General features: G+C 46.0%; 1 protein-coding gene across 1 annotated transcript; it reads left to right on the top strand.

Annotated features, from left to right (window-relative positions):
• The first annotated feature begins 305 nt into the window (after window positions 1-305).
• On the top strand, window positions 306-7,370 carry Azgp1 (alpha-2-glycoprotein 1, zinc-binding). Its single transcript, XM_057763532.1, has 4 exons — window positions 306-366; window positions 2,977-3,237; window positions 4,883-5,158; window positions 6,799-7,370. The coding sequence occupies exons 1-4, from the start codon at window positions 306-308 to the stop codon at window positions 7,119-7,121; spliced, it is 921 nt and encodes a 306-aa protein (XP_057619515.1). The 3' UTR covers window positions 7,122-7,370.
• Window positions 7,371-13,232: the final 5,862 nt, after the last annotated feature.

The following is a 13,232-nucleotide window of genomic DNA, read 5'->3' as shown; positions in this document are numbered from 1 at the left end:
CAGCATAGGGATCTCACCGCGTACAGTAAGAGTAACGCACTTTCTACCACCCTCCACTGCTCCTCTTTCACCTGAGGAACACACAAGTCTCAGTCCTGAGACCGGCTTTCTCAGCTCTCAGCAGCTTCTGTGTGTGAAGCCTGTGACCACACCTCTGCCCGGCCGGTTTGTGCCTGTTTCCAACAGGAATTCCTCTCATGGCTCTCCCATTGGCTGGGGAATCACCTCCCCTGGGCAGGACGCCAGACTCAAGGAAAAGAGCCCTGTTTCCTGGGCAGACTGTCCTCCCAGGCACTAAAGTAGCAATGGTGCCTGTCCTGCTGTCCCTGCCTCTCCTTCTGGGTCCTGCAGTCCTTCAGGAGACTGGTGAGTGGCAAAACAAAGGAAGACTGGGAGAGAAGCCAAGGGAAGGCAGAGGACAGAATACTGGGCCGTAAGAAGGATCCCTCCTGTCTTGGGGATTCCCATATGTACAGTGGTAACGGATTTGTAAAGTTGCCAGTTAGCCTAACTCACCCTTGTAGAAGCATCCGGGAAGTCACTGGACTTGTGTTAAATAAGACCTTAAAGAACATGAATCTCACAGGGGTGGGCCTCGATCCTGCCTCAATGTGACAATGACAGACTTGTTGGCTCCCAACAGGAGGCTTCACCCTCTCTGAGGAGTGGATTGGGGGTGGTGGGGAGAGATAAGGGGAGGGGGGAGGGGGAACTGGGATTGGTATGTAAAATAAAAAAAGATTGTTTTAAAAAAGAAAATAATAATAAAAAAAGAACATGAATCTGACTGAGGGCTGGCGATGTAGCTCAGTTGATAGGGTGACTGCTGGGCATGCATGAAGCCTTAGGTTCACAACCCCAGCACCACAAAAACCATGTATCTCATTCCTGTGATCCCAGCACATGGGAGCTGGAGGCAGGAGAATCAAAGGTTCAAGGTAAGCCTGCACTATATAGTGAATTTTTTTTTTTTTAGAAGAATTGAGAATCTGAATCTAAAATTCAGATCAGGGCTGGAGAGGTGGCTCAGTGGATAAAATACTTGCTGATCTTGAGGACTTGGGTTCAGATCCCTAGGACCCATAGAAATCCAGATGTGGTCACATCTGTCTATAATCCCAGCTCTCCTAGGCCAAACCGGAAGGCAGAGCAGAAGAATTCTCAGGAGCTCATGGGCCAGCTAACACGGCAACAGACAAGATGGAAGGCAGGACTGACATCCAAGCTTGTCCTCTGACCCTCATGGACACTATGACATTCCCATGAACATGCACCCCACACAGACACACAGAAGACTTTTTTATTATTCAGATGCGGAAAAAATATACCCAGAGAGGTAAAGTGATCTGCCTGGAGTCAGACAGTGAAACTGAGTAAGAACCACAATGGAGTTTCCTTTACTCTCTCCTCCCCCTCTTCCACGGGCTGGACACACTTGTCTGTCTCGGGGGGAAATGAAAGGAATCCCAGGAAAGCATACAGAGGTGTGCTGGAGGATTCTACGAGGAAGCCAGGGCCTTCCGCCACAGTGAGACGAGGCAGCAGAGAATCAGTGAGGTCGGCAGTTCCAGCACAGGGAATGAGCTGTTCTGTCTGCTGCACACAAAATTTTGGATGACAATTTCTAAACTATGCCAGTTTAAAAACTTGGTACATTCCCAGAATGTTGCATGTTTATTCATGTCTGCTTTATAGTAAGGCACTGAGTTTAGAATGTTAAGTATATTCTAAAGGGGCTGGAGAGAGGGCTCAATGCTTAAGGGCACTTGTTGCTCTTAGTTCCCAAGACTCATGTGGCAGTTTATAACTTCCTGTAACACTAGTCCCAGGGGTCTGACACCCTGTTCTGGCCTCTTTGGGCACTTCACACATATGCAGTGTATAAAATTTTTTAAATAAATAGTTTTAATGTTAAGTATATTCTATACCAAAATATGAATTAGTACAGGACCTCTAGAGAAACAGAACTAATGGTATACATGGATGGATGGATGGATGGATGGATGGATGGATGGATGGATGGATGGTGAATGGATGGATAGATGATGGATGGATGGATGGTGGATGGATGGATGGTGAATGGATGGATAGATGATGGATGGATGGATGGATGGATGGATGGATGGATGGATGGATGGAAAACTATAAACAGGGATGGGTAGACAGGTGATGGTTGTATGAATAGATAGGAAGATACAGACAGGTGATGGATAGATGGGTGAACATATGACAGATAGAAAGATAGATAAATAGATAGATAGACAGAAATAGTAGATAGTTGATAGATGGATGGATAGATAGATAGATAGATAGATTTAGACAGACTGACAGATAGAGAGGCAGATCCCTAGAGTTCATTTATAGTTCAACCTGCTGCCTGGACTGATAAACTCCAGGTCCAGTGAGAGACCTTATCTCGAAAAACTAAGGTGACAGACCGGAGAGATGGCTTAGCAGTAGTAGTGTTTAGCACCAAGGCTGATAACTAACTTTGATCACTGGGACCCACATGGTAAAGAGAACCAACCCCTACAAGCTGTCCTCTGACTGTTACACATACAGTGGCATGTGCATGCACATGTGTGCACAAGTCTCACACATACATAAATGCAATTTTTTAAAAGAAGATGAAGAGTGATGAAGGAAGACATCTCAACTTGACCTCTGACCTCTACATCATGTACATGTGCTCATACCCACAAGAACACATACATGCATCACATACAATACATACACACAAATAACTTTATATGCAAATTAGAGGATACAATGTAAACAACATAGAACAACTCCTGACATGACATCCCCAGTACAAGCAGAGAGCCTTCATGAGTGAGCCCCCAGCGTGTGAGGTGGCAGGAAGAGCCATGGATGAAGAAGCTCCACAGCCAAGTCCTCCTTCCTGGGTCTCTGCAGCTCTGCAGTGGGCCTCCTGTGCATAAACTCCACCCCTGAGAATTTTCTTCTCTCCTGCAGGGCCTTACTCTCTGGTTTTCCTCTACACCGGCTTGTCCAGGCCCAGCAAAGGCTTCCCCAGGTTTCAAGCCACTGCGTTTCTCAATGACCAGACCTTCTTCAGGTACAACAGCAACAGCAGGAAGGCGGAGCCCGTAGGGCCCTGGAGCCAGGTAGAAGGAATGGAGGACTGGGAGAAGGAGAGCCAGCTTCAGAGGGCCAGGGAGGAGATCTTCCTCGTGACCCTGAAAGACATCATGGACTATTATGAGGACAGCGCAGGTCAGTAAGCTATTACAGACCAATGAGATGGAGTGTTTACCCTGAGGCAACCCCATAGCCCCATGAATATGAGTGGAAAGGATTCCACTGGATAGAACTAGTCACACACACACACACACACACACACACACACACACACACGGGAGGGGAGCAGGAAGCACAGGTAGATGCGCACAGGTTCACCTACAACCCCATCCCCTCCACTCACTTCTTCCTTCCCCATGGCTTTTACTATCCTTGCTCCAGACCTCAGCCCTTAAAGGAAGTGATATCAGAGTCACTCCTTACCCAGGGACCACTGACCTTTCAACCCCATGCTCCCATCCACTTGAGAAGGTATCAGATTCAACACTATCCCCATGGAGAGCAATAGAGAAGCATCCCAGCATCCTGTGGGCTCTGAGTGTGCATGCAGGGGTACACATACCTGCACACACACACCCATGCACTTACAACACACACACACACAGACCCCTGCACTTATCTAATTAATAAGAAAGAAATTAACAGTAATTTGAACTTAGTGACCACTTACTCTGTGCCAGGCTCAGGCACGAACACATTTAATGATCAAAATAATATCTTCAAAGATTCTTATTACACTTGCCATTTCGAGGATTTTTTTAAGCGTTTCACTTAAGCTTACTTATATTTCATAGCCCATTTAACAAGGCAGGTGGGCAGACCAGGGAAAGATCTGGAATTGAAACCCAGACAGCTAGAGCCTAGAGCCTGTGCCAACAGCACCACTCAGGACTGGGTAAACATTCACTGTTGTAATCAGACTGACCTGTGCTAGGTAGGTCATTCTGTATAAGGTCATTGTCCATAGGCAAGGGGATAAAGGCTTTAGAGGTTTGGGGTAAACACCAAGGATGATGGTTGACCAGTAATCCCAGCATCCAGAAAGTGAAGACGGAGATTGCCATGTGGCAGCCTGTGCTACATAATGAGATCCAAGTCAGCCTGGGCTACAAAATGAGGCCTTGTGCCCAAAATAAACAAATCAATAAGTCAGATACTAACCACTGGAAATAGGGAAATGATCAAATTATGTATAGAGTGATGATTTCAATGCAAAATGGACCCCTGACAAGTAGAAACCCCTATAATCTCTAAGAAACCACAGATAATTCCTGTATAACTTGGAAACACAGTTCGGTGTGATTGTGTTTAATCCTGAAGAATCCACCACCCACTAACGCAAGCGGGTTCACTAGATCAGATGATGCAAAAAAGCTTGAAATCAGAGCGCTTGCCTAGCACACAAGAGGCTCAGTCCCAACTACCACATAAAACTGGGAACAGTGTCACACACCTGTAAACCCAGTACTAGTGAAATGAAGACAGGATGGTTAGGAGTTCAAGGTCATCCTTGGTACCCAGAGCATCTGACCCTGTTCGAAAGCAATAGACTTGGAATCTGTCTATAATTTTTGAAATTCTCCAACTATAAAGAATGCACTTACACTCCGAGTGACCTGAAATGCCCAGTCAAGTAGTTTGTTCCTCTGCTGTGTGCCTGGCTAGCAGCACAAGATACAGAACTGAGTGTTTAGATGCCCCAAGCACACAGGAATGAAAGTCGCTCAGCTGAAGCTGGCACCCATCTGACTGACTCCCTGTGGGGCCGGGGAGGCTTCAGGGTCTCACACCTTCCAGGGAATGTTCGGTTGTGAGCTGTCAAACAACAGAAGCAGTGGAGCGTTCTGGAGGTATGCCTACGATGGACAGGATTTCATCGAATTCAACAAAGAAATCCCAGCCTGGATCCCCTTAGACCCCGCAGCTGCGAACACCAAGCAGAAGTGGGAAGCAGAAAAAGTCTATGTGCAGCGAGCCAAGGCATACCTGGAGGAGGAGTGTCCTGCAATGCTGAAGAGGTACCTGAGCTACAGCAGATCTCACCTGGACCAAAAAGGTATGCACTGCTTTTATGACCTGCTCCAAGTACTGAACTGAAAATCAAGGTGATCCCAGGCTCAGGGTGTCCCATCAACCCCATCAGTCCCTTAATCCCCCGGTTTTCTCATCTACTAAGATTCAGGCCTTCTGAAGACATGATGTGAAAGCCAAAAGGAAATATTCATCGAAACTTCAAGTGGGAAGAGCTAGAGGGTATAGCTCAGTTTTAGAGCACTAGAACCTACCAGTGAGGGGCTGGAGTGTTGCTCAGTTGTGGAGCCCCTGCCTAGAATCCCCCAGTGAGGGGCTGGGGTGTGGCTCAGTGGTAGAGCACCCGCCTAGAATCTCCCAGTGAGGGGCTGGGGTGTGGCTCAGTGGGAGAACCCCTGCCTAGAATCCCCCAGTGAGGGGCTGGGATATGGATCAATGGTAGAGCACCCACCTAGCATATACAAGAGTCTGGATTCAATCTTAAACATACACACACACACACACACAAAAAAAAAAAAAAAAAAAAAAAAAAACAGAAACAAAATTGGCTCAATGGCAAGGTTCCATAAATAATCCTCACTTAATAGCACATGTTGTAATCCCAGCACTCAGAAGGCTGAGGCTAGAGGATTGTCATGAGTTCAGGGCCAGCCTACAAGACAAGTACCAAGGCAGCTATATCCTGTCTCTGAAAGGGGTGGGAGGGATGGAGAAAAACTGGGATTCAGCTTCAGCTGGCACTCCAATTCCGTATTTCAGATTCCAAACTCCATAGTAGTTCCTCAATACGGTGATGTCTCTTGTCTTGTCTGTAGCAAGGAGGTAGGTGTATAATACATCTGGTCAGAAAAGATGAACAAGCAGGAGCAGAATCAAGTGCCTCACGCTGAGACTTCCACTGGAGAACAGCTAGAAAGACTATTTAGAAAAGGAAAACGCTTAATGGACAGAGATGTGGTCAGAACTGAGGAGCTGAGCTGAGATCGCAGGGGGACTATAAAGCACACCCAAGACACTCAGAATCTGGACATGGTGGTTCCATGTAATCCCAGCACTCAGGGCAGGAACATCACAATTCAAGGCCAACCTGTCTCTATGTATTGTTAGCTGTGTATATGTATGATGTGTGTATGTATGCATAGCTATATGTATGAGGGAGTATGTGTGTAGTGGTGCATGTGTGGAGATAGGAAGACAGCCTCAGCTGTTGGTCCCCACCTTCCACCTCGTATGAGACACCAGGCTAGCCTGCCACCAGCTTCCAAGTATTTCCCTGTCTCTGTTACCCATCACTGTATATGAGCTCTGGGAATAGAGACATGCATGACTACATCCAACTTTTACATGTACTCTGGAGGTTCAAATTCAAACCATCATGTTTGCACAGCAAGATCTGTTGGGGAGCGCCATCTCCCCATCCCTAACTCAGTCTGTTGCCAACTGAAGTCAATACACCATAGCATGAGGCAGGACATGAGAGGGTAGCTGTGGACATATGCCCTAAGGTAACAGGGAAGGCTTGGGAGAAGGCCCAGACCTTGCCAAGCTTCACAAAGGTCTCTTGGAGGAGTCAGATTGGATGGTCATCCGGGCAGTTAGGAATGAAAGCGTGGAAGGAAAAAGTCCACCTTAAACTCCCAATGTGCACACGTTACCCCTCCACAGACCCTCCCACTGTGACCATCACCAGCCGTGCAACGCCAGGAAGAAACAGGATATTCAAATGCCTGGCCTATGACTTCTACCCTCAAGGAATTAGACTACACTGGAACCAGGCCGGCAAGATGCCAGCATCTGAATCAAGAGGTGTTTTTCCCAGTGGAAATGGCACGTACCTATCCTGGGTGGAGGTGGAAGTCCCTGCTCAGGACAGAGACCCCTACTTCTGCCACGTGGAACACAGTGGACTGTCCCAATCTCTCTCGGTGCAGTGGGATGAGACAAAGAGAGCAAAAGCCGAAAGCAAGGTGGCAACCCGGCCTCAGTAAGTCCCTCTCTCTGCGTGACGTGAGAGAGGTGAACTTCAGAAGTCATTGTCACCCACAAGCCTTCCATGGGCAGCTGCACAACAGCCAACAAAAATCCAAGGAACAGGTGTGAGGACAGAAGACTTCAATACCAACCACTGGGTTTACGCTCAACGTCAAATCACCTGGTCTTGTGACACTCCTTACGGATGAACCTGTAAGCCCTCACAGTGACCCTCATGCCTGGCACTGTATAGGAAGGTCTTTTAACCTCGGAGATTATAAAAGTGTGAGTTGATGTTCATGTGTCCTGTGTATTTATTTATTTATTCATTCATTCATTTATTCATTTATTTATTTATACTCCTTTGGGGCCTGCCACCCAGCTCCTAAAAAAGTACACAGAGACTTATTCTTACTTATGAATGTGCAGCCTTCGTTTGACTTATTTCTAGTCAGCTTTTCTAACTTAAAATTAACATGTTTCTCTTCTTCTATGTTTTGTCTCTGGGCTTCTTAGCCTTTCTTTATCCTATATGTCTTTCTTCCCTTCTTAGTCTGTGACTGGCTGCGTGGCTGGGTGACTGGCCCCTGGCGTCCTCCTCTCCTCCTTTTCTTGCCCCTCCCTCTTCTCATTCTTCTTTTCTAGCCTCCATTTCTCCTTCTATTTATTCTCTCTGCATGGTAGCCCCACCTATTTCTTTCTCCTGCCTAGCTATTGGCCATTCAGCTCTTTATTAAACCAACCAGTGTTTTAGGCAGACAAAGTAACAAGGCTTTACAGAGTTAGGCAAGTGCATCATAAAAGAATACAACACATCTTTCCATCATTAAACATAAATTCCACAGCATAAACGAATGTAACACATTTTAAACTAATATTCCCCAAGTCCTGCTCCCGCACAGTTGATTCATGGGAATATTCTCATTCACTCAAAGATGTCCTTTGTTTCATTTCTGTTGCTGTAAAAAGATGAGTTGACAAAAGCAATCTTAAGAGAAAAGAGTTTTATCTGACTTATACTTCCAGGTCTCTGTATGTGTGATGCTATTCCTGGAGAGAGGTGAACAAACGTCTACTAACCCCAGGTAGGAAACCAACTACAGATTAAAGAAAGAATACCACCAAAGGCCCACTTGGTGAACCAATTAGTTGGAATTATTTACATGAATATGGGTAAGGGGTTACTTACAAAAGCAGAAATAATTCAAAGACAGTTCCATCACCAAAGTCCACCGCAGCATGGGGGACAGCTCGTGAAAACTGGGAGCCCTGAGGCCACTACACAACTTGTAGGCTGCTCAGTAGTCTGAAGTGACCTTTGCAAGTTAGCTCAGCCAGTCAGAGCCTCTCCCAGGCAACAAGACTGTTCTATGCTTCTTCGAGGAAACTCCGTTTGTCTGCGATTGCTCACATCGTCTTGGAGAAGGTGATGGCCTAGTAAGTCTGATCAGTTTTAGTGATGTCCCGAAGCTGGTGAGTTTTGTTTATTTCTGAACTTAATGAGATCCCCTGAAGGATAGAATATTTTGCACCACTTTTGACCATCCTGTTGCTTCACCTCCCTTTTAGCATTCTGTATCTTCAAGACGGAAGTTTGTAGTCATGAAAGAAATTACTAAACAGCAGTTGTAGTCCACCACTGTGGAGAAGCCAAGGCAGGAACCTGACGCAACTTGTCACTTCCACAATCAAGAGCAGAGAGAGAAATGAATGTGTGCATTTCTACAGCTGTTCAGTACCCTCTCTGCATTTATACAGTCCAGGGTCTCCTTCCTAGGGAATGATACCACCCACAGTGGATAGAGATCTTCTCACCTCAATTAACATAATCAAGATAATCTGAACAGATATGCTCAAAGACCCGTCTAATATGGGCAATCCCTTCATTGAGACTCTAGGTTGTGTCAAGTTGGCAATTAAAACTAATCAATCATAAGAGCTGCCAAGGCGGCTCAGTAGGTAAAGGTGCTTGCTGCCAAGCCTTATGGCCTGACTTCAATCTCTGGGACCTACATGACAGAAGGAGAAAACCAGCTCCTGTAACCGACACATACACCCCTCTCCCTCTCTCCCTCCTTCCCTTCCTTCCTCCATGATCTCCCTTGTGCTACATCTCAATTTTATCTGATAGCCACAGATATAGCCATGGCTCTGATAACCGTGGCTTTCAAAAAATCTGTGCATTCAAGGCAACCAGATCTCTATGAGTTTGAGGCCAGACTGGTCTACACAGTGAGTTCCAGCACAGCCAAAACTACATAATAAGACCTTCCCTGAAAAAAGAAAGAAAGAAAGAAAGAAAGAAAGAAAGAAAGAAAGAAAGAAAGAAAGAAAGAAAGAAAGAAAGAAAAGCGATCTACACAAACAAACTTCCATACCTCTGTTTCCTTAGCAACCTTTCTACTTGTGAGACACCAATCTCCACTTTCAGTCTTCCCCATACCATTCTAGCCTCAGGACACACACCTGAGAAGCACATTCTCTCCAGAGCACACCCAGAAAGATCAGGAAACAGGTTTGATTTTCTTGGACTCCCTCCAAGTCCATTTGAGCCTATTTTCTCAACTGAGTCACCCACTGCCATGCAGACTCAAAGGCTGAGCTGAATCTTCACTTACGTTTTGATGAAGCCTTACCCACCTATGCCTGTGTTCTTCTTCCATGTCCAACAAGGATTTCCTTCCTATTCAGGCATGCTAGAACTAACCTATGATCCCAGGACTTGGAAGGTTGCAGAAGGAGGATTGCTTCAAGTTTGAGGTCAGCCTGGACTATGCATGGTAAGTCCTTGTCTCAAGAAAAGAAAAAACCTTTAAGAACCTGGATTGATCATCCTGGGCTTAGAGCACTCATCTAAAATGCACAAAGCCCTGGATTTCAGGCCAGCATCACATAAAACTGGGTGTGCTAAGGTATGTCTGTAATGACAGGCTAAAGATCATCCTTGGCTGGATAGCACATTTGAAACCCACCTGGACTACCTGAGACGTGAGAGGGGGTGAGGGAGAGAGAGACAAAGACAGAGAGACAGAGCCAGCATAAACAAGCCAGAACTGAGAAAGATTGAAATATGACACCTGGCCATTTTGACAGGAGAGATGTGAGGGGTGAGGAGTGTTGGCAGGTGGAGGGGGGGCAGGACCTCAGGAGACTATGTTCTTGACAAATGTCTTAGAGGAAGAGAGCGACACAGGGCCACTCAGAAGCTTGTATCAAACTTCCTGGAGGGAGTCAGGTTTCCGAGGGGTATGAAGTATTAACACGGCTTAGGAGTCAAAACATGGCTCCTAACCAACTGGGTGTGAGATGTTTGAAAAGGGGCAGTCTCACAAGTCTGCCAAGCGACATGACGTGTGAGCGGGGTTGGGTCACAGGCACAGATCTGGAACACCTGGAGGACAAAAGAGTCCCAAGACCTAAATGTGGAACCTCTCATGGTCACCTCCAGCACCTCTGTGCCAAGTACCACAAGCAATACAAACCATTGTCCCTAGACTTGGTAGACTTGGGAGGCTAAGGGAGGCAAAAGGACTAAGAGTTCAAGGCCAACTTGTTTATCTCCGAAGGGAAAAAGCAACAGCAACAAATTCTTCTCTGGACAAAACCAACTTCAAGTGCAACTGGAGGGTGCACCAGCTTGGGAAGGTCGCCTTCAGTGGTTCATTCCTGTGTGTGTGTGTGTGTGTGTGTGTGTGTGTGTGTGTGTGTGTGTGTATTTGTAGGGGTTTTGCTTGTGTTGCATGTATATCTGTGCAAAACATACATACAGGGCGTCATTTCCCTGGAACTGGAGTTGTGGATGGTTGTGAGCTGCCACGTGGGTGCTAGGAATCAAATCTGGATCCTCTGGAAGAGGTAGCTGAGCCATCCCTCCAGCCCCATCCCCCTTAGGTAAGTCTTAACATCCTTGGTATAACCTTGACTCTCTCAAGCATTACTGCGGTGATAGCTCCCTGGTTGGGGAGTGGGTGATAAACATCAAATCACACTGAAGACTTGGCCAAGTACAACTCTGTGTCTGTCTGTCTGTCTCTGTGTTGTGTGTATGTATGCTAGCTATTTTCATGTAAATTTGATGCAAGCTAGAGTCATTTGAGACATGGGAACCTCAACTGAGAAAATGCTTTCATAAATTCAGGTTACAAGCAAATTCATAGAGCATTTTCCTAATTAGTGATTGAAGTGGGAGGTACTATGGATGAGGCTACCCCTAGGCTGGCTATCCTGGGTTCTATAACAAAGCAGAGTGAGCAAGCCATGGAGAGCAAGCCAGTAAACAGCACCCCTCCACAGCTTCTGCATCCACTCCTGCCTCCAGGTTCCTGGGATACATAGCAAAGAACTGTGTCTCATCATGGCATTTTCATACATGCATGAATCACTGTGCTTTGCTCATACTACCCCACCACCCTCCCTTGTCCCTCCTCCCCACTTCCTGCTGCTCCCCTTCCTCCCTCATATAGTCCTTCTACTCTCATATCACAAATATACATTCAAGAAAGGAGAGAGAGAGAGAGAGAGAGAGAGAGAGAGAGAGAGAGAGAGAGAGAAATTCTGCACATGAGAGAACAGGTGCAATATTTTGTCTTGCTGCATTAAAAATAAATTTTAAAAAAATAAACCTTATTTCTATCTATTCTTTCCACCTCTCCCTGGCCCCCTCCTTTCTTCTTTTGATAAATATTTTAAGATGTATTTATTCATTACATATACAGTGTTCTGCCTGCATGTATGAATGCAGGTCAGAAGGGGGCACCAGATCTCATTACAGATGGTTGTGAGCCACCATGTGATTGCTGGGTGTTGAACTCAGGACCTCTGGAAGAGCAGCTAGTGCTCTTAACCTCTGAGACATCTCTCTAGCCCCTCGATAAATACTTTTTGTTATTTTTATTTGTACGTGTGTGTGTGTGTAGCATCTCTGTTTGAATGCCTGTGGACGCTATAAGATGGCATCAGATCCCCTAGATCTGGAGTTACAGGCAGTTGTGAGCTGCCAGGTGTGGGTACCAGGAGCTGAACTCAGGTCCTCTGGAAGAACAGCCATCTCTCCAGCTCTCCTCTCTTCTTACTGCATAGAACAAATATCTAGTGAGCATTTAGTGCCCTCATTACTGGGGGAAGGGAGGAGTGTTGGTAATACAGTTCAGTGGTCGAACATTTGCATAGCATACCCAAGGTCTTGGGTTCAATCCCTAGTACCACAAAAATTTTAAGAAGAAAGTAAAATGTGTTGGGGAGGGGGCTCGGTGGGTAAAGCATTTGCCGCACGAGTCTGACAACCTGAGTTTGGATCCACAGAATTCATGTAAAAGCTAGACAAAGCAGCACACACATCTGTATTCCCAGTGCCGCAATGGGGAGGTAGGAGATGAAGACAAAAGAGTCTCCTGAAGCTTGTGGGCCAAGATCAATACAGGTGTAGTTGCCAGGATACAATGAGGTTTGCAAGCTATCCAGAGTACACAAGATTAATGTATAAGACCTACCGCCCTGTCAAGCCTTCATGCTTCTTTGACAACCAAGGGAACGTACAGAGAAACACAAAGGGGCCTGAACGCTTCACTACCTGAAGGAAGGCATTGGTCTCTCAGGAACAGGAAGATACATTATGCCTCAGGAGCCATGGACTCTTTACCTGAAAAACCTATGAGGCATGTCTCTCAAGGCAGCTAGGCCAAGCCAGCTCCATGGTTTCCAGCAAACTCCAAAGGTTGCCCTCTGACTTCTACATGCACACTGTGGCTGTGCGCACCTGAATCCAGTCACACAAATGTGTACACACACACACACACACACACACCAGGCGCATTGCATATAACCTATCTACATCTTCTCATACACTTTGAATCATTTTCTGATGACTTACAATGTAAATGTTGTGTAAATAAATGCTATTCTATCCAGTTTGAAGAATAATTACAAGAGGGAATATTACAGGTGCAATCATTTCTAAAATATTTTCAATTCGTATTAAGTAAAGCTTGCAGATTAAGAAGCCATGGTTACAGAGGATAGTGAAATTCCCAGGGCAGTCACTGTCTGGATTCTCAGCGTAGCCTATGTCAGGACCAGCCTGCAATCCAGTCCATTCTATTCCTTTCTCCGACCTTCCTTGCAGTATTGTA

The sequence above is a fragment of the Chionomys nivalis genome, chromosome 3, assembly GCF_950005125.1.
Source record: "Chionomys nivalis chromosome 3, mChiNiv1.1, whole genome shotgun sequence".
Taxonomy (NCBI): Eukaryota; Metazoa; Chordata; class Mammalia; order Rodentia; family Cricetidae; genus Chionomys; species Chionomys nivalis.
Note: the sequence above shows the minus strand (reverse complement) of the source record. Positions and strands in the feature narration are given on the sequence as shown.